A 21,052-nucleotide genomic window follows, 5' to 3' on the forward strand; every position below is an offset into this window, starting at 1 on the left:
GAGTGGGCGGGATCAAATTGTTAGTAAACGGGAAGACACGTGCGGGCCCAAGGTTCTGGCGCCGCGGGATTGGCGCGTGCGCACTGGGGACGCAGCCTGCACGCCGGCGCGCGCTTGGGTGCGGAAGCGACTGCACTCGTGGTGTTGACGGAGGGAGCGGGCCATGCAGTCTGCGGCCAAGATCCTCACTGAGCATGGAACGGATTCCAGTCCTCAGAGTCCCGGCTGCAGCCTCCGGCACTTTGCTTGCGAACAGAACCTGCTGTCCCGGCCGGATGGCTCTGCCTCGTTCCTGCAAGGTGAGAACTTAATCCAACTTGATACTGCCCGGGCCACGTTCATCCAGGTCGTAGTTGTTTTAGGAAATGGCTGTGGTGTATCTTGCAAAGGAGTGCCCACCTCCTCTGATACTAGCCGGTAAATGTCCCTCCTGGACTCATACAGAACTTCTTCTTGCCCAGGTGAATACCACTAGATACTCTAGGGTACCTTCCTCTCCCCTCCTCCTCCCTCTCCCCTCCTCCTCCCACTTCCCTCCTCCTCCCCCTCCCCCTCCACCTCTCCCGAAGATATCAGAGAGAGGAGCAGACCTCCCCACAAGCATGAATACTCCAGAAAAGGGAAAAGTCTCACCAGAGTAAATAACTCCTTGATTAGATCCCTTCTCCGCCTCCCACACACATACCCTGGGTCCATACGTCCCACACTGAGGCAAACCTGCCTATTTGTATAAATCCCCTGTAGACTGGCAGATCATCATTACCGGCCTAGTTACTCCAGCCATAGCAGACCTTTCACCCAAGTACATACTTTTCAGATTGAGGGTGAGGTCCACACCCTGGGTTGAAAAAGATTTTCCCCACCCCTACCCCACCACTTGGGTAAATATCCCTCTGACTGGAATACACTTCTCTCCATATGAGTAAATATTCCACAGATTGGGGTAGATCTCACCATTCCCTTCCTCTAGCTAAATACCTTTCAGACTCCCTGACCCAGGTAAATACTCCTCTGCAGATAGGCCTAATGATCACCCCATAGATGCTTTAGTGCCTTCCCTAGGGCACTACCTTCTACTCAGTTACAAACCAGCTCTCATTCATTGAAGAGGTACGTATTTGTACTAAGTATTCTTCTAGGCACTGAGAATATAGCAATACTTTTTTTTTTAATCCCTGACCTAGCCCTGGCTGGTGTGGCTCAGTTGGTTGGGTGTCATCCTGTGCACTGAGGGCTTGCTGGTTCGATTCCCGCTCAAGGCACATGCCCTGGTTTTAGGCTCCATCCCCAAGGGGGGTGTGCAGGAGGCAGCAGAGCAATGTTCCACTCTCGCATCCATGTTTCTCTCGCTCTCCACCTCTACCTTCCTCTCTTTCAAAAAAAAAAAAATCAATAAAAAATATATTTTTTAAATTAGTGAAGAATCTTTTTAAAAAATCCCTGCCTGGCCAGTGTGGTTCAGTGGTTGAACGTTGAACCATGAACCAAGAGATCGCTGGTTCGAATTTTGGTCAGGGCATACATATGCCCAGGTTGCAGGCTCTATCCCCAATAGGCGATGTGCAGGTGGCAGCCAATTGGTGATGTTTCTCTCTTTGATGTTTCTGTCTATCCCTCTCCCTTCCTCTATAAATAAATAAATAAATCCCTGACCTAATGGAGTTTACACTCTAATAAAGAAGATAGACAGTAAGTAAGTAAAATGCTACAGAGAAAAATACAGTAGGGAAGGGGGATAGGGTGTGCCAGAGACGGTTGCAATTTTATTTTTTAAATCCTCACTCAAGGATATATTTTGTGTGTACCTTTTTTTTTTCTTTTTTCTTCTTTTTTTTCATTGATTCTAGAGAGAATGAAACATCGATGTGAGAAACATCAATTGGTTGCCTCCCTTGCATGCCCCGACCAGGGATAGAACTTGCAACCTGGGTATGTGCCCTGTCCGGGAATTGAATCCACAATCCTTAAGTGCTCAGGACAATGCTCTAACCACTGAGAACACCGGCCAGGGCAAGGGTTGCGATCTTAAATAGGTCAGGAAAGGCCTCAATGAGATGGCAACATTTGAATAAAGACCTAAAGTAAGGTAGCAACCCTGAAACTATCTGGAGGGAAAGTATACCAAGCATGGGGACAGCAGGTGCAAAGGCCCTAGGGCAGAACTTGGTATGCTTGAGGAAGTCAGGAGGCCAGTATGGCTGCAGCAGTGAGAGGAGGTTTTGGAGAGCGGTAAGGAGTCTTGCACATCATATAAGGCCTAGTAAATGCGATGAGAGCCATTGGAAGTTTTGCTCAGAAGAGGGACCTGATCTGAATATATTCCAACAAAGTCTCTGGCTTCAGTGTTGCCTGTAGAGGGTAGGGGAAATGGGGAGATGATGATGGCTCAGACTAGAGTGGAAGCAATGGAAGTGGTAAAACTCTGGATGTCTTTTGAAGGTAAAACTGACACAGTTTGCAGATGGTTTGGTTTTGGAGTTCGAAAGGAAAAGGACAACACTAAGTTTTTTACCCAGATCAGCTGTGCTGGGGAGAGACGAGGTATTCGGTTGGAATATGAAGTTTGTGTTGCCTAGGAGATATCACAATGTCAAGGTGGACTGGGCAGTTGGACATACAAATCTGGAATTCAGAAGTGAGACCCAATACGGACATACAATTTGCAATCCTCTGGCTATAGGTAGTATTTTGAGCTCCTGATTAAATGAAATCACCAACACACTGAGAATAGATAGGAAAGAAAAGAGGTCCCAGGACTGAGCCCTGAGTCTTCTCACTTGTGAGGACTAGCAGAAAGACACTGAGAAGGAGCCAGTAAGGGAAGCGGAAAACCGAGAGAGGGCAGTGACCTGGAGCCCAGAGAACGTGTTTGAGATGTAAGGGCCAACCCGCTGCCTCAGTCCCACTGACGGGTTGCATCCTGTGGGGATGGAACGGACCTGTGGGTTGACAATTTGGATGTATGCGAAGCACTTAACAGTGTGGGCACTGTCAGGAGCTGCTCCCGTGAAGTAGTGGGGTCAGGGAGGAAAAGGAGACAGTGAATTGAGACAGCTCTTTGGGAGTTTGTCTTTAAGAGGATCAGATCTATGGGGCAGGAGTTGAAGCTGGATGTGGGTAGAGAATTGCTTCAGAAAACTGTTGGAGCCGTGTCGTGGAGAAGGTGAGAGGGGAGGGACCCCTGTACCACAGACAGCTCATCTGGAGTAACAGGAATGAAGACCCCGGCATGGATCTAATTCTCTTAGGTAACTTCCCCGCTTGGGGCAGATTCTCCTAGAACACAGAGAAGCCCTCGGTAGTGCAGCAGTCCCTCCTCCCAACCCCAGGAAAGACAGCCCCAACTGGGAACTGTCTCAGGCCCGCCCATAGGCTTAGCTCTCTTGCTAAATCCAGATGCCTCAGATGTCTTAGAACTTAGCAACACTGGTAAGGGTAGCCTCTTCCGTGTTCCAAAACCCCAGAGCCCCGGGACCCAGGCACAAGGGGAGTCCTTGAAGACCCTTGAACGTGTGTTCCAGGTGCTTCTGGCCTCAGAACCTGTGGCCAGCTTAAAATGCAGAGCCTGAAGCCACCCACGCCTGCTAAGGCTGCCTTCCACACTTTCCACTAAGTGCTGCGGGGTGCTGACTGCAGACCAGAGTTTGAAAGCACTGCTTGAGCTCGTTTCCTCACACCGCAGTCGCAGGCTCCCCCTTCCTCCCCACACGTCAGAATGGCCTGTGCAGCTCTGGCATCTGTGTCTTTAAAGCTTCGGCGTGATTTTAATGCGCAGTCAGGGCTGAGAAGCACTGCATTCGTTTTCGCTGGAATCGAGTAGAAAAATATCAGCATATCAAAGCAGTAATGGTCAGGTGTTTCATGAGGCCTTCATTCCATTTACACACACACACAGGTCTGTGGGCGTTTTGAATCCCGCTGTAAAATGTATTTCTTGGGAGCTATGGTCAGAAGAGTTTGGAAGCCGCTGCTGTGGTCCAGTCTCTCCATTTTGCAGATGGTATAACTGAGGTCCAGAGAAGTGATCAAAATCAGCCAAGGGAGCAGAGCCAGGAGGAGGCGGACAGGAAGAACTACAAGCCAGGCATTTGGTTTCCCAGGTCTTGCTTCTCTTCTCTGGTCCGTACCCACTCTGGGAAATTAAGCAGCAGCCAGGACCCACACCCAGAGATTTATCCCTTTCTTAGGTTTCCTGACTGCTGCAGAGTTTGGGGACAAGAGTCTGGGTGAGGGAGGAGAGTGGGGCTGGGTGAAGCTTTGAGAGAAGTCGAGACCAGCTGCAATAAGAAGAAGGAAGGTTAGCCCGGCCGGTGTAGCTCAGTGGTTGAGCATCGACCTATGACCCAGGAGGTCACAGTTCGATTCCCGGTCAGGGCACATGCCCGGGTTACGGCTCGATCCCCAGTGTGGGGTGTGCAGGAGGCACCCCCACACCTCCATCACCATCGTGCTGCAGGTCATCATTGATGTTTCTCTCTCTCTCCCTCTCCCTTCCTCTCTGAAATCAATAAAAATATATTTTAAAAAAGGAAGGTGCTAAGAACTTCTTATTAAAGTTAATAATATTATCTAAAGCCTGTTGCACATTCAGCATGTGCCAGGCGGTGTCATGGATTATCTCGTCCTCGCAATGCTGTGAGGGAGGTACTGTTAATGTCCCCATTTTACAGGTAAGGAAGTGGAGGGAGGGAATGAAGCGAGTGCTCAAAGAGTCACTGCCAACAAATGGTGGACCAGGGTGATGGGGGTGGGGGGATCCTGGCCACCCGGCTCAGCACCCACACTGTTAAGTGCTTCGCAGTGGGCCCGAGGCAGGGCACGTGTGGGTGAGGCCTCCATGCTCTCTCCCTAGGGGATACCTCCGTCCTGGCAGGCGTGTACGGGCCAGCTGAGGTGAAGGTCAGCAAAGAGATCTTCAACAAGGCCACACTGGAAGTGATCCTGAGGCCGAAGATCGGGCTGCCTGGTAATTGGTCTCCAGATGTCCATTCTGTTGGGACCTCCCACCCAGCTCCTCCCTCACGCTGTCCCCAGTCTCTACTGTCCCCTCGTTTCCCCTCAGCTGTTCCTGTCTCTTTCTCCAACTCTGCCTCTGAGTCTCTGTGTCTGTGCTTCTGTTACTTCTCTCTTTGCCTCTCTCTGTTTCTCTGAGTCTTCCCTTCCTCTCCTCCTTCCTGGCTCCATCTCCCCTTCTTTCCATTAACTTGTTTTTCTGCCCTCTAACTCCCGTCTCCCTCACTTCTGTGGACTGAGCCCACTGGGATGGGCCTGGGCAGTAGCACGGGACATGGGAACTCTGGGGTTTTCCTCCCCTAGGAGGCTCCCTTGCTCAATGCTGGAGGTGGCGGGGTGGGGTGGGTAGCAGCCAGGCCCTGCCTCCTGCCCACTCAGAATCCATGTCATCCATGCAGGGTCCTGCACCAACCCAGGCTGAGACTGCAGGTCCTTTCCAGAGGCCTGGGTGGGGCATATGGGGAAAGGGAAGAGCCTGACCCCTCCCCACCCCTGACTTCCCCAGGTGTGGCAGAGAAGAGCCGGGAGCGGCTGATCAGGAACACGTGTGAAGCGGTGGTGCTGGGGGCGCTGCACCCCCGCACCTCCATCACCATCGTGCTGCAGGTCATCAGCGATGCTGGCTCTGTATCCTTTCTCCCAAGCTGCCTCCTCCAGGAAGTTCTCCAGAATCTCCCTAATCACCTCCCTTGCTGATGGACAAGAGCTCCAAGCACTTGATAGGCACCAACTTGTTGAAAAAGATTAGCAAACAGCTTGAGCGCTTACTGTGTGTCAAGCACTATTCTGAGTGCTTTACACATGTTAACCCATTTAATCTGCACAGCACAGTCAACTCACATAACCAGTAATTGGCAGAGCCAGGACTTGAACCCAGGTCATCTGGTTCCACAGCTGAAGGCCCCTGGCAGGTGGAATTCTTATGTTCCTATGTTTCAGGTGAAGAAACTAGGCCCAGAGAGGGGAAGTCACTTGTCCAAGGTCACACAGCTGAAGACAGCAGAGACAAAACTCACGCTCACTCCTGACTCCAAAGCCTGTGCCATTGACCTGCACTCTGACCCTGAGCTTAGGCTTGAGACTCAGTGCTGGGAGAGCCTGAGCAACCAGAGTAGTTGGGCCAACAGCTCATCTTTGAAAGATCCCTATGGCTTGGGCGACAGGTTGAGGCTGAGGACCAGAAACAGGCATTTCATAGACAGGAGGAAGGAAGAGCTGTTGTAGCCCCACTTCACAGAGGGGAAAACCGAAGCTCGGAGGGAGTAATAGTGGGTCAGTGGCAGAAGTGGGATGGATGGGTTCTAAAGCTGTGCCCTTACCTGCTATATAGACCTGGGGAGCAAACAGGTGGGGCCAGCTGTCTGGCTCAGTCCTGTACTTGCCTCCCACCTCGCCACAGCCACACCCCTCCCCTGGATGGTGGGCTCCCTGCGGGCAGTGGTAATGACTCCTCCCTCCATGTCCCTGCCAGTCTGTCATGGTGGTGGCCGCCTGCCAGATTCCCAGGCTCCAGGTCTGGCTCTGCCAATACCTCCCATGCGATCTGGAAGGTTTCTCCCCCTCTCTGCACTCAGTTTCCCTACAGGAGCTTGGCACATGCCATTACATAGCTGGTGAATATCGTGATCCCTGATTGAGGCTCAGAGAGAGTAAGTCACTTGCTCAAGGTCACAAAGTCAGTTCTGGAACCCAAGGAACCACTTGGAACTCTGCCAAACTGCCTTCCTGTGACCTGTTAGTGATGCAGCCATAGCACTGGCTGGGGGTGGAGGCAAGGACACACTCTGCTGGCCAGACCTGCAGTAGAAATTCTTAACCATTGCCTGTGACACTCAGCTCATGGCCTGTTGCCTGAACGCCACCTGCATGGCATTGGTCGACGCAGGTGTGCCCATGCAAGCCCTCTTCTGTGGGGTCACCTGTGCCCTGGACTCTGATGGGACTCTCGTGCTGGACCCCACAGCCAAGCAAGAAAAGGTAGGTATGAAGGCCAGGGTGGTGAAGGGCTGTCATGGTGGCGGCTGGCTGGCTGCCTACCATTGTCCTGGGCTCCAGGCCTCACTGCCAGGAGAGGGCTTCTCTAGACCACGCTTCTCTACAGCAGTTGGCTACCAGCTCAGTCCCAACTAGCAAGGTCTGCTTTGCTCATCAGGGAAGTGCAAGAAACCCAACTCAAACTGCTTGAGCAAAAAGGGAATTTATTGACATTCGATGCCAAACTCAGAACAGAGATTGAGCCAGAGCCAGGGCCTCAAACGCCATCAGGATTTCCTTCCTTTGTTAGACCGCTCTTTTCTGCATATCAGATCCATTCTCTGGCCAGCATCTCTCCTGAGGCTGCAACTGGCCCCTTAAGCTCTGTGTTTACATCTTAAGAGGCTCAGAAGCAGAGGAGGAGGGAGCGTTCCTCATCTGCTCAAGTTCACAGTGCCCTAGGGCTGTGGTTACTTTGCCCAGTCACATCCAGTCAGGAAAGCAGAAACCACCTGGAGGATTTCCCACGGAGAGTTTAATGCAGGGAACTGGTTACAACAGTGTTGGAAGAGCTGAAGGAGCAAAAAGGAAGAAGGAAGGTCACCCAGAGATCAGGAGCCTTTAGCCAACTTGCACTTAAGCTATTAAAGGCATCACTGCAGCTAGTTCTGGGTGCATAGACATCCTGGCTTTGCACTGGCCACAGAAGTCCAGAACCTGTCGCACCCCCACGGCTACTGTGGCAGCTGCCACAACCACAACACCTGCCACTATCAGAGTAAGGACCCGGATGCTGTCCCTCCTGCCAGTCTCCCAGCAGAGAAGCTAGGAGGTGCTGGTAAATGACGTGTGCTGTGACCACCCTACAGGCAGGGATATTGCTTGGAAGCCTGTCGGGATTATGTGGTTGGAAGCAGGTGTAGATCCAGAGGAAAGGCAGGAAGCCAGGAGGGGTAGTATAGACAGACAGCCACACTGCATGCAAGAGCACCTGCCTGCAGGGAAGGCGAGTCCCTTGGGATCAGCTGAGAGTGTGGGGAGATCCAGGTCCCTCACCCTCTTCCCTCATCCCTAGGAGGCCCGGGCAGTCCTGACTTTTGCACTCGACAGTGTGGACCAGAAGCTGCTCATGTCCACCACCAAGGGACTCTACTCCAATGCTGAGGTACCAGCATGCAGATGCGGGTGAACCCTAGCTCCACCCCACCCCCATGTGTTGTCCCAACTCTGCCCTACACTCAGGAGTTCAAGGAAAACCCCCTCCTTGCATTCCTTCTGTAGATAGAGTTTGTAAACTTTGTAGCCACAGAAACCTCTGAGAATTTTAAAGGGGAAGCCCAATTAATGAGACGGGAAAAGAGGAAGAGCTCAGGTTGAAATCAGGAGGTGGGGGTACCTGAAGGCCCCCACCAGCTTCCAGTTCAGAGCAGTGCTCCCCTCCCCCATCCCAGGTCTGAAGAGTTTGGAAACTGTTGGGCCAAATGGTCTCCAAAAGCGTTTCCAATCTGGACTCCTGAGAACTTAGGGATATGTGGCAATACAGATTTGGGGTCTCAGATTCCATGGCTCTCAGCATTGTTCAGTGTCACGGGGCCTGTGGCTCTAAAATTCTCGGATCTCCCCAGATCCATGAGCTGAGCTCTGAGTTTCCAGAGCTACAGTCTTCCAGCTGTCAGAATGCCTGATCCCATTGATGTGAGGCCTTGGAGCTGCCAGAAGCTGGTCCCTGAACCCCTCACTTTCTCTTTTTTCCTTCACTTCCCCTCTAAAAGGTCCTACAGTAGAGAAGAAGGAGGTGCACTTGGAATAATCCCCTCCCCGCCTGCCTCACCTGGGGGTGGGGGTGGGGGAGGGTGGCCAGGTGAAGGGGGAAGCGGTAGGTTTGTGGACCCTAGAAATCAGATGGGCCAGCCAGGCCATGTAGGTGCAGGAATGCCCCCCACGCCCCCCGCACTGACCAGTCTCTCCCCACGCAGCTCCAGCAGTGCCTGGCTGCAGCTCAAGCTGCCTCACAACACGTCTTCCGCTTCTACCGGGAATCGCTGCAGAGGCGTTACTCCAAGAGCTGAGGCAAGCTGGGGCAAAGTGCCCCACCCGCTGCCACCACCCACTACCTCAAGCACAAAATAAACCAGCAGCCCAGCCTTGCCTCTCCGTCCTTGTGTGCCTGGGGAGCTTGTGGGCCTGTAGCTGCAGGGCCCCTGACCTGGCCACCTGAGGAGAGCACTTACCTGCAGCCCCCCACGGTTGGGGGTTGGGGAACACAGACACCCCCACTGGGAAAACAGTACTAGGATTGCACATTTATTGAATGAATTCATTTAGTCTAACATATCTATTGAGCACCCACTTCTCAATAGTGAACAAGACCCAGCAGTGAACGAGAAACCCAGGTTCGAGGAGTACTGGGGTGATGGGCAAATAAAAAGTCAGATGATGGTAAATGCTGTGACCAAACAAAAAAGCAGGGAAGAGGAGTTGGGGGTATGCAAATTTAATACATCAGTCAGGGACACCTTCATAGAGGGGCTAGCTGAGGGAAGCCAGGCAGCAGGCTCATAGACATGGGACAAGCCCCAGAAAGAGACCCATGGAAGTGGAAGACCAGCAAGGCTGCCAGTGTGGCTGGAGCTGAGCACATGAGGACAGGAGAAGGAAAAATGGTCAGGGAGAGAACATGGCTTGGAGAGGGTCTGTCTCTGAGCCCAATAACCCAGTGAGGTGGGGCTGTTATAAAGTCCACATTTTAAGATGAAGAAAAGCTCAGAAGCCAGTTTGCTGCCAGCAGTGGAGCATGGGTCCCACTCAGCCCCGCCCCAGGCCCTAGATATTTACACAAACCCAGGGAGGCCAGCACACTCAACTGTGGTTCCCCATCTGCACAGGGATATGACAGGTCTGCTGGTTTTCAGGGCTGGTAGCACCCCCTAGGGGGCATTTGGAAATACGCGGGGACATTTTTAGTTGCCATTTGCTCCCCCATCCTTTTATTTAGTGGGCAGGAACCAAGAGTATGTGAGCATCAATCAAGGAAAAACTCCCACAAGTGGGCCACCTGGTTGCCAGGTCCCGTTGGCCACTTATGCTTGGGGGTTCGTGATGGGCCCTGTGCTGCAGGCTTCACATGTTTGAACTAGCTCACAGTTCCCACAACTGCCCCTTTGGGCACTGCCATGTTCATCCTGGAAAGGGAGGAAATGCATAAATATGTTTAGCTTGCAATTGTGCTCCATGAAATGCTCAGCAGGATGCCAAGTGGGGAAGTGCTCTAGGAAGATCCACTGGGATGGCAGTAAACGGAGTGAGAAAACTGAATTGTCACTCATTGCTTGGTAATGTTAAGCCCCATTTAGTGAGCATGTCAGCCCTTCTGGCAGGTAGAACTCCATTCTACCTGCGAGAAGCCAGCACTTTGATATTACCTTAAGTAAGGCTCCATTCTCTCCCCACCCACACCCCCAGTGTCAGGCCGTGTGATTCAACTGGGGCTGCCTCTTGCCTGGGCCCCTGGGAAAGGGACCTCTGGAGTCCTCTGAGTTACCGCAGCCGTTTTTCTCCTCCAGAAGGGGGAGCCTGCGTGGAATGGAGCCAAGAAGCTGGAGCCATCAGAACATTAATTTCATTTGAGTCCTGAATCCTGCTCTACCTTATCTTGTGTGTGTGTGTGTGTGTGTAAGGGTGTAAGGTGAGCTGAGTTGATTTTCTGCCACATGCTGAAAGAGCCAAGAGGAGACTGCCTTTTACATACGTGACCCATTTCCCAGGAGGGGAAAATTAGTCCCATTTTGCAGGTGACAAAAAGTGAGGCTCAAAGAGAAGTCACTCGGGCTAAGGTCACACACCTTTGTGGAGGAGTAAATCCTTGGCACCTGGTTCTAATTCTCTGCTGATCACCCTCGGTTGTAAAGAGAACATTCTGCAACTTGGACACCCTCCACCCCTCAGATTCCTCCTCCAGCTCTGAGGTGTCCGGGAGCACCCTGGGGACAGCCTGTCAGGAGCTCCCAGCCCCACCTCCCCCCCACACACACACACAGACTGATACAGGTTTGACTACAAGAGCATCTGGTGTTTAACCCCACACTGCAGTGGACAGGAAAGGGGGGGGGCGGTTGTCCAGCTCGTCCCATTGCTGAATGCTAACACTGCCACATCCACCTGGGTTCTTCACTGCCAATGTATGCTCTGGGTCACCGGCCTCTGGTTCATGGCGGGGCTGCAGGGGCAGCTAGGGCAGGTCTGGGGAGGCAAGGTAGGTAGCCAGGGTCATCAGGGCTGCCACATGTGTGCACACGCCCAGCCCTATGGCCAGAACCCCAAGCAGGAAGGCACAGCTCGAGGTGGCCCCTGCCCCCTAGACATCCCCCTTGGCCCAAGTCTTGGTCCGTGGAGGTGCTGGACATCAGTAACTCCGACATCCCCTCTGCTCCCTGCTTCCTGAAGCCCGAGCCCCTTCCCCACAGGATACAACCGCGCGTTCATTCATCCATATATTCTAAAAGTGGAGCATCACTGGGTCAGGCACATTGGGCACTGGGGATTCCAGGTGACTAATAAGATCTATAGTATAAAAGGCCCGTGGCCCTAATGTGGTAACGACCAAACGAGCAGTGGCTCTCAGGGCTGGTGGGGCAAGGTGCGAGCTACTAGGGGCAGAGAGCTACAAGCGGTGGAGGGCGGGGCACGAGCTACCAGTGTTGGGGGGGCAGCCAGCTGAGGCAAGCAGAAGCGAGCTACTCATGCACCACACCATTTCGTGCGCACTGGGCCTCTAGTATACATATATTAGTGTATGCCACCATTCTAACTCATTTGATCCTCACAATGACCCTGAGGCAGGAATTATTCCAATTTCAGAGATGAGGAAAATGCACAGAATAATTAATCTTTCAATCAAACCTTGAACTAGATTTTAAATCATCTTTAACTGCTAATGGCCCCAGGCAGTTCACAGAAGCAAACTAAGTCCTCTGGAAGAAGGTTCCTTCATTCTAGGCCTCAAAATAATTTTTCAAATATGATGACCAGCATGCAGTTAAAGATAACCAGGCACATAAGAAACCATGAATGAGGACAAGCAGAGAGAAAAGACCAAATAGACACATACAATATCAGAGTGATGCCTACAGCAACAACGTGGCAGACTGTGTTTTCCCAAAAAAATGGCCACAATCATCTCTCCCATCCCACATGCTCTTCTTAAAGTGTGACTGATACTCTTCCCGTCAAGGGAGAGCTCTGTGTCCCCTTTCCTGGAATCTGGACAGGCTGTGACTCACTCATAATTGATGGATATAGTGGAATTGATTCCACAAGATTCATTCCTAAGTCAGGAAGGTGAGGCAGCTCCTGCGTTGCTGACACTCCTGCTGGAGACTGGAGGCACAGAAGGAGTCCAACTGCCCTGAAGCCAACATGCTGGAAGGAAGCCCACATGGGGAGACACATGTAGAAACCCCGAGACTACATGAAGAGAGACACTAACCACCCTGACTGTTCCAGACCTTACACTGGCTCACTGCAACCTCATGAAAGACCTGAGACAGAACCACCCAATGAATCCTTCCCAAATTCCTGGCACAAAGAAACCGTGAGTGATAATGATTGCTGTTATTTTAAGCTACTAATTTTTGTAGTGGATTCTTATACAACTGGAGGCCCAGTGCACGAAATTCGTGCATGGATTGGGTCCCTAGGCCTGGTCGATCAGGGCTGATCAGGTGCCCTGCCTCCCCACCTCCTCCTTCCCTCACTCCCTCAGCACCCCTGCCGCCGCCGATGGTCGCCCTCCATGGTCTGTGCCGCCCCCTAGTGGTCAGCGCACATCATAGCAAGCAATCAAACTCCCGTTCTCTCGGTTGAACTCCCGAGGGGACATTTTGCATATTATCCTTTTATATATAGAGATAATAACCTGGAAACCATGTTTAAGAAATAAAAGATAAGAAATAAAAAATTATAAAAGTGACAATTTTTTTAAAAGGACCATAGCAGAGGCCAGAGGTGTGTCGGATCTGGAGAGAGATAGAGAGCAGGGGAGTCAGAAATCAGATGGAAGACAAACAGAGCCAAAGGCTAGGGAATAAAGATGAGAGGCAACCCTAACTGGTTTGGCTTAGTGGACAGAGCGTGGGCCCAAGGACTGAAGGGTCCTTGGTTAGATTCCAGTCAAGGACATGTACCTTGGTTGCAGGCTCGATCCCCAGTAGGAGGTGTGCAGGAGGCAGCTGATTGATGTTTCTCTCTCATCAATGTTTCTAACTCTCTATCCCTCTCCCTTTCTCTCTGTAAAAATCAATAAAATATATATATATTTTTTAAAAATGAGAGGCAAATCTGGAGAGGAAAAGCCAACGAACCCGGGGTGAAGGAGAACAGGAAAACCACAACTGGAAATCTAGGAAGCCCACCTGCAGCCCCTCCCACTGCTGCTACTAAGGCCTGCTGCTCCTACCTCAAGGTCAGGGAGCCCTGGCTGCCCCAGACCAGCGCTCACTGAGGGAAGAGGTGGTAGAAGAAACTGCCAACCCCTTAGGGACTCTGCAAAGGCTGTCTCTCCAAAGGGGGACCCAACTCAGGCTCACCAGGCCCCTGAACAGGGGGGTCAGAGCCTACACCTGCCAGCAGAGGCTGTTGAAGTTCTCGAAGACTGGGGCTGTCCATGGCTAAGAGAGACTCCCAGAGGGGTTTCCTGGGGTAGGGGTAAGAAAAACAAGTTTTAAGTCTCACCTTCGTCCTTCCCCTGACTTCTGACTGGAGAGAGACTCCAGGCAGAGACTAGTTAGTTCAACAGCCCTCAGACCCATTTTACAGATAGTAAAACTAAGGCCCAGAGAGTAAAAGAGACTGGCCCAAGTTGTAAAAAGAATCCAGGGGTCTGGACATTCAACTCTGGACTTCTCTGTCCCCAGGCAAAAACTGTGTAACTGTGGCACACTTATTCCAAACCATGCCTTACACACCTACTTACCCCATGAACTACACTCCCATCCCAGGTTCACACACCATCCCTCTCCCTCAGACCCCTCCCCAATGACACTTTGCATTTTACTCTAGTTCACACCTCCTGTGCTGCTCCCCCTACCCCCAAGCCTGCACACTCTCAATACCCAAGTCCCTGGCCACAGTTACCCATCCAGACAAGCCCAACCCCCACCTCCATCTATATGCATTCATCTCCCAAGAGACTCCTTGCATACTTGCCCCAGACAACATCAGCTCCCAGAAAATACCCTCTGAGCCCCAACCTTCTTACACACTCTTCCTAAGTGACTCCTTGCACACTCCTAATCTCCCCAGCATCAGATCCCCCCATATGCACACATACGCACAAGCTTCCCACACATGCACCCCAGGACACCCTCCCCTGTTCCCATCACTTCCCTTGCACACCTGCTCCAAAGACCCAGTCCTTGCACCCTCACCTACTCCACCCACATCGATAACCCACACAACCCCCTGCGCACCCAACACCTCCTAGGCACCTCCAGTTTTACCAGAATCCACCTTGGCATACCTACCCCATAACACCCCCAAACCACCAGACACTCGTATGTACTCAACAAAGAATATTATCCTCGCCCCACAATCCCCCTAAGGGTCCCCCCGCCGCCCGCAAGCCTCCAGCCTTCGCTCCAAACCTGGTTTGAGCCGATTCCCTCACTAAGGATTTGCCTCCCCATCCCCAACACCAGGACCCGGGGACAGGTGCCCTTACCTGTGCCCCTCCCTCACCGCCCACGGCTCGAAGCCGGGACCTCCTGGGTCCCTACCCCGACACCGGCCCCGACCCTGCCACTTGGGCTTGGGAACCTCAGTGAGCCCCACGCTCCCCCGCCCAAGCCTGGGGGCGCGGGGTCTGCGGGGTCCGCTTGGTTCCCCTCTCGGTCCGGGCCAGCAGCGCGCAGGGGCGGGGATGGGGGCGGGGCGGTGGCCGGGAAGGGGGCCTTGAACGCCGACCTCAACACCAGCCGTGGGCCCCTGACTCTCCGAGTGTGTGGCAGCAGGAGGGTGGCCGGCACTGCGAGCCCTGAGCCCCCGAGACCAGGCCTAAGTGCTGCCGGGCGGAGGGGGGTGGCCCGGAGTCTCCAGGGCCTTACTGGCTTGGCCCTGCCTCCACCCACCCCCACCACCCCCACCACCCCCACCACCCCCAGATGAGAACAGCAATTAGTGCTTTACACATACGTGTGCACATATATCCTCAGAACGACCAACGAGGCACTCTTTTTTTTTTTTATCTTCAATATTTTTCCAATCATTCTTAGAGTGGAAGGAAGGGAAGGGGAGAGACAGAAACATGGATGTGAGAGAGACACATCGATTGGTTGCCCCCCCCGCCCCCCACCGGGGCCGGGATCAAGCCTGCAATCGAGATACAAGGTACGTGCCCTTGACCAGAATCCAGGACCCTTCAGCCCACGGGCAGTGCTCTCTCCACTGAGCCAGCGGACCAGGGCAAGGGCACTCTTGCTTATTGTCCCGTTGTACACAGGAGGAAGCAGGCACAGAGAGGCGCAGGTGCGCGCCTCCTGCAGCTCACTGAGTGCAGGCTACCTCCTGGGTTAAGTGCTTACGCGCATCAACGCTTTGATTCCTCTCAGTAGCTCTATTTCTATCCCTATTTTGCAGCTCAAGAAACTGAGGCTCAGAGATGTGTGTTCACCTGGCCAAGGCTAACTGGAACTAGGCCTGGCGGACTGCACCCCAGAGCTGTGTTCCTTGCTGGTCAAGGGGAGCGGAGGAAGCAAAGGCAGAAGGTGACCTGGGAGCTTCCCAGGAAAGGAGGATGAGGTGGGAGAGGCCTGGGATGGGGGGTGTGCTGGTCATCAGATGGTACAGGCGGTGGTTGAGTCAGTATTTGGACCCACAGGGCCCTGAGTTCCTTTCCAGGCTCTTCAGATCACTTGCTGTGTGACCTCTGGAAAATGGCATCCCTTCTCTGAACCCAATTATCTTCACCTGTAAAAGGGTGTCCATGCTCCCTGCCTGCAGAGGTGATGACATACATCAGCCACTTAAATTAGGTGAGATTACAATGTCCAATATTTACCCGAAGCCCGGCAAGGTAAGCACTGGAAACATGTTTGATTATCTTATTATTATTATTATATTATTATTATTATTTATATCCATCTCCATCAGTCTGATAGGGGACTCCCCTCACCCTGCGGGTCTTCTTCTCCTTCACGGAGCCCACCCAGCCTGCACCGGCTTCCCTTTCCCAGAAGCCCTCCATTTCATCAGTCCCTGTCAGCCAAACTGGAGGCTTCCCTGCCTGATGTGGGGCCAGCCAGGGGGGCGGGCGCGGGGCTCTGAGCCAAGAGTCCCTACCCTGGAGCTGGCACCGCCCCACTCCCCAGGAGAGCACTTGAATCAGCCAGAGTGTCTGGCAGCTGCAGGGAGACCATGGGAGGGTAGATGAGGGGGAAAAGGGAGCAGGATTGCTTTGTCTGGGAGAAATACCCTGTTACTCTATCTTCTTAACCTCTCTCTCATTGGTTTTTCCATCTCGGCTCCTGAAACATATTACAGTAGTCTCCCTTATTCACAGGGGATATGTTCCAAGACCCTGGGTGGGTGCCTGAAACTGTGGATAGTCCCAAAACCTGTATATACTAGTACATGGTTTTTCCTATATGTACATACATACCTTTGATAAAGTTTAATTTATAAATTAGGCACAGTAAGAGAATAACAACAATAACCAATAAGAAAAGAAAATAGGACACATAACAATATACTGTCATTAAAGTTATGTGAATGTAGTCTCTCAAAATATCTTGTAATGTACTCATCCTTCTTGAAGATGTGAGATGAGACAATGCCCACGTGATGAGGTTAAGTGAAGTGGATGACGAAGGCGCCGTGACTTTAGGCTACTATCGACCTTCTGATGATAAGGGTTTCTTGAACACAAGCCCTTCGATACCATGACAGTCGGCCTGGTAACTGAGCAGGCTACTACGTGACTAGTGGGCAGGTAGAGTATACAGCATGGGATACACCGGACAAAAGGATGATTCACATCCTGGGTGGGATTCATCACACTGTTCAGAATGGCGAACAATTTACTAGTAAAACTTCTGAATTGTTTTGTTTCTGGAATTTTCCATTTAATATTTTTAGACCATGGTTGATCTCAAGTAAATGAAGCAGCAGAAAGCAAAACCAGAGATTAAGGGGTGGGGAGGAGGGCCTGCTGTATATGTTTCTGTTGTCTAACCCTCCCACGTCAGTGTCAGCTACAGGAGGCTTGAGACTTGAATGATTTTGTTCAATGCTGTGCCTCAGGCCTAATACAGCACCTGATACAAAGTAGGCCTTTATACATATTTGGGGGCATGAATTCTCACCAGCCTCAGTTTTTCACTGAATCTCTAAGCTCTGTGGGTCCCTCGTCCCCCTAGGCCACCCTAGTGATTTATTCATTTCCATTTAGATCTCTCTGGCCACCATCAGCCTTGTACTGTCTCCCCAGCCCCACCCCTTTCAAGAGATCACAAGAGACCCAGGCCTCTTAGGGTTTGTGATGGTCCTGGCATATTAAACAGGAGATTCCACCCAGAATCATGAAGGGAAATTTACACCTTGGATGCAAATTCAATGAGGAACAGGACATTTATCTAGTCTCAAAGTATCTTCCCACAGATTACTTATTTATCACAAAGGGGAAAAAATAGTATCAGTGGAGAATACTAGCAGACATCACCTTAACCAGGTGGTAGAAGTTAACCTCACCAGTAATGGAACAAATCAACAAGATGTGCCTCTTGATATGCACTGAGAAGGACACAACATCACCTCTGTGGTTTTCCTGTCTAAAAAAAAAATCCATCATCTGAACCTAATTATGAGAAAACATGAGACACCAAAATGAGGGACACTCTATAACGTAGCCCACCTGTGCGCTTCAAACACCTCAGTGTCTTTTTCTGCCATCTTTCCTGCCCTCTTAAAGTGTGCATGAATGTCCTGGCTGATGCTCTCAAGAGAATCAACAATGCCAAAAAGAGGCAAACACCAGATTCTTCTTAAGTCACGCTCGAAAGTCATCGTTCCATTTCTAACTATGATGATGAAGCATGGCTACATGGGCAACATTTGAAATCTTTGTTGACCACAGAGCTGGGAAAATTGTTGAGAACCTCACAGGTAAGCTAAACAAGTGTGGAGTGATTGACCTCCAACCTAATATGCAACTCAAAGATCTAGAAAAATAGCAGAACAACACGCTCCCCATACTGCCAGTTTGGTTTTATTGTATTGGCAACCTCTAGGCATCATGGACGTGAAGAACTTAAGGAAAAAACACGGGAGGGAAAATTCTGGGATTCTCTTACTAGGGATATGATACATGCATGCAAATTTTTTAAAATATATTTTTATTGATTTCAGAGAGGAAGGGAGAGGGAGAGAGAGAGATAGAAACATCAATGATGAGAGAGAATCATTGATTGGCTGCTTCCTGCATGCCCCCTACTGGGGATTGAGCCCACAATTCGGGTTTGTGCCCTTGACTGAAATTGAACCTAGGACACTTCAGTTGCAGACTGATGGTTTATCCACTGAGCCAAACCAGCTAGGGCTGTACCACAGCTTTTTTATCCACTCACCTACTGATGGGCACTTGGGCTGTTTCCAGATCTTAGCTCTTGTAAATTGCGCTGCTATGAACATAGGGGTGCATACATTCTTTCTGATTGGTGTTTTTTCGGTTTCTTAGAATATATTCCTAGAAATGGGATCACTGGGTCAAAGGGCAGTTCCATATTTAATTTTTTGAGGAAACTCCATACTGTTTTCCATAATGGTTGCACCAGTCTGCATTCCCACCAGCAGTGTACGAGGGTTCACTTTTCTCCACATCCTCGCCAGCATTTGTTGATTTGTAGATAGTAGCCATTCTGATAGGTGTGAGGTGAGATCTCATTGTCACTTTAATTTGCATCTCTCTGATGATCAGTGACTTTGAGCATTGTTTCATATGTCTCTTGGCCATCTGTATGTCCACTTTGGAGAAGTGTCTATTTAGGTCCTTTGCCCTTATTTGTTTTTTTGGTTAATCCTCACCAGAAGATATTTTTCCATTGATTTTTAGGGAAAGTGGAAGAGAGAGGAAAAGATAGAGAGAAACATCGATGTGAGAGAAGCACATTAATTGGTTGCCTCCTGCATGAGCCCTGTCCAGGGCTCCTGCAGGGGAGGAGCCTGCAACCAAGTTATGTGCCCTTGACTGGAATCAAACCTGGGGCCCTTTGGTTCGCATGCTGATGCTCTATCCACTGAGCCAAACCTGCTAAGGTATACCCATTTTTTTAATTGGATTGTTTGTCTTCCTTTTGATAAATTGTATGAGTTCCTTATGTATTTTGGATATTAACCCTTTATCAGATGTATCATTGCCTAATATGTTTTCCCATACAGTGGACTCTCTTTTCATTTTGTTGATGGTTTCTTTGGCTGTGCAGAAGCTTTTTATTTTGATGTAGTCACATTTGTTTACTTTCTCCTTAGTTTCCTTTGCCCTAGGAGATGTATCTGTAAACATATTGCTATGAGAGATGCCTGAGATTTTGCTGCCTATGGTTTCTTCTTAGATTTTTTAAAATTTCTTTATTGATTAAGGTATTACATATGTGTCCTGGTCCCCCCCCCCCATTGCTCCCTTCCCCCCCCAACTTATATCCTCACCCTACTGTTGTCTGTGTCCATTGGTTAGGCTTATATGCATGCATACAAGTCCTTTGGTTGATCTCTCCCCCTTACTCCCACACTCCCCTACCTTCCCTCTGAGGTTTGACGGTCTGATTTTCACAACTTACATTTAAGTCTTTTATCCATTTTGAGTTTATTCTTGTGTATGGTGTAAATTGGTGGTCTAAATTCATTTTTTTAAATGTATCTGTCCAATTTTCCCAGCACCGTTTATTGAAGAGACTCTCTTGACTCCATTGTATGCTCTTGCATCCTTTGTCAAATATTAATTGAGCATATTGGTTTGGGTCATTTTCTGTTCTGTTCCATTGATTTCTATGCCTGTTCTTGTGCCAGTACCAAGCTGTTTTGATTACAGTGGCTTTGTATATAACTTGAAATCTGGTATTGTGATTCCTCCAACTTTGGTTTTCTTTCTCAAGATTGTAGCAGCTATTCGGGGTCTTTTTTTGATTCCATATAAATTTTTGGAATATTTGTTCTAGCTCTGTGAAATATGCCATTGGTATTTCATTTTATTTCTTTTTTATTGTGTGTGTGTGTGTATATATATATATATATATATATATATATATATATATATATAATTTCAGAGAGAAAGGGAGAGGGAGAGAGAGATAGAAACACCATTGATGAGAGAGAATCATTGATTGGCTGCCTCCTGCACAGCCCACACTGAGGATCAAGCCCGCAATCCAAGCATGTGCCCTGCCCAGGAATCAAACTGTGACCTCCAGGTTCTTAGGTCAATGCTCAACCACTGAGTCATGCTGGTCGGGCTGCCATTGGTATTTTAATAGGGATTGCATTGAATCTGTAGATTTCCTTGGTTAGTGTGGACATTTTAATGATGTTGATTCTACCAATCCATGAACACGGTATATTCTTCCACTTGTTTATATCTTCATCTATCTCTTTTTTCAATGTCCTGTAGTTTTCTAAGTACAGGTTGTTTGCCTCATTAGTCAAGTTTATTCCTAAGTATCTTAATTTTTTGTTGCAATGGTAAATGGGGTTGTTTATTTAGCTTTTCTTTTTGAGAATTCATCATCTATACTAACAAAAGGCCAGGCGTCACGACTGGAATGACCAAAGACCAGACCACTATGGCCCCTCGCTGGGCTGGCCCCACCCCCAAATAAGTGATTAGGGGCAGTCAGGCAGGCATGCAGAGTGGTTAGGGGGATCAGGTAGGCAGGCCAGTGGTTAGGGGAGATCAGGTAGGCAGACCGCCTCTCACCAGGCTGGCCCCACACCCAAGCAAGCAGTTAGGGGCAATCAGGTAGGCAGGCAAAGTGGTTAGGGGTGATCAGGTAGGCAGACCAGCAGTTAGGGATGATCAGGCAGG

The 21,052-nt window shown here is 50.3% G+C and overlaps 2 protein-coding genes and 1 pseudogene across 3 annotated transcripts; 2 read left to right on the top strand and 1 right to left on the bottom strand.

Annotated features, from left to right (window-relative positions):
* The first annotated feature begins 108 nt into the window (after positions 1 to 108).
* On the top strand, positions 109 to 9,131 carry EXOSC5 (exosome component 5). Of its 2 annotated transcripts, XM_070397787.1 has the most exons (6): positions 112 to 299; positions 4,853 to 4,966; positions 5,519 to 5,640; positions 6,850 to 6,990; positions 8,063 to 8,152; positions 8,964 to 9,131. In XM_070397787.1, exons 1-6 carry the CDS (start codon positions 164 to 166, stop codon positions 9,054 to 9,056), a joined length of 696 nt encoding a protein of 231 aa, XP_070253888.1. In that variant the 5' UTR covers positions 112 to 163; the 3' UTR covers positions 9,057 to 9,131. The 2 variants fall into 2 exon arrangements, with proteins under 2 accessions (XP_070253889.1, XP_070253888.1); XM_070397788.1 differs by lacking the exon at positions 8,063 to 8,152 and having other exon boundaries at positions 109 to 299.
* Positions 9,132 to 10,524: 1,393 nt separating this feature from the next.
* On the bottom strand, positions 10,525 to 13,650 carry TMEM91 (transmembrane protein 91). Its single transcript, XM_070398899.1, is given in 3 exon segments — positions 10,525 to 10,560; positions 13,442 to 13,545; positions 13,548 to 13,650. Coding segments are annotated over 3 exon segments (243 nt in total).
* A 4,302-nt stretch (positions 13,651 to 17,952) lies between these two features.
* On the top strand, positions 17,953 to 18,332 carry LOC138997070 (small ribosomal subunit protein uS8 pseudogene; annotated as a pseudogene).
* The last annotated feature ends 2,720 nt before the right edge of the window (positions 18,333 to 21,052 follow it).

This window comes from Myotis yumanensis, unplaced genomic scaffold (genome assembly GCF_028538775.1).
Source record: "Myotis yumanensis isolate MYYU_CA2020_CCGP unplaced genomic scaffold, mMyoYum1.0.hap1 SCAF_18, whole genome shotgun sequence".
NCBI lineage: Eukaryota > Metazoa > Chordata > Mammalia > Chiroptera > Vespertilionidae > Myotis > Myotis yumanensis.

What these genes read in the sequence shown, in the direction of transcription:
- EXOSC5 (XM_070397787.1), top strand. Translation starts at nt 164, where the DNA reads ATGCAGTCTGCGGCCAAGATCCTCACTGAGCATGGAACGGATTCCAGT. An exon ending in TCATCAGCGATGCTGGCTCT is followed by an intron (nt 5,641 to 6,849) that starts GTATCCTTTCTC and finishes TGTGACACTCAG; the next exon opens with CTCATGGCCTGTTGCCTGAA. An exon ending in CCACAGCCAAGCAAGAAAAG is followed by an intron (nt 6,991 to 8,062) that starts GTAGGTATGAAG and finishes CCTCATCCCTAG; the next exon opens with GAGGCCCGGGCAGTCCTGAC.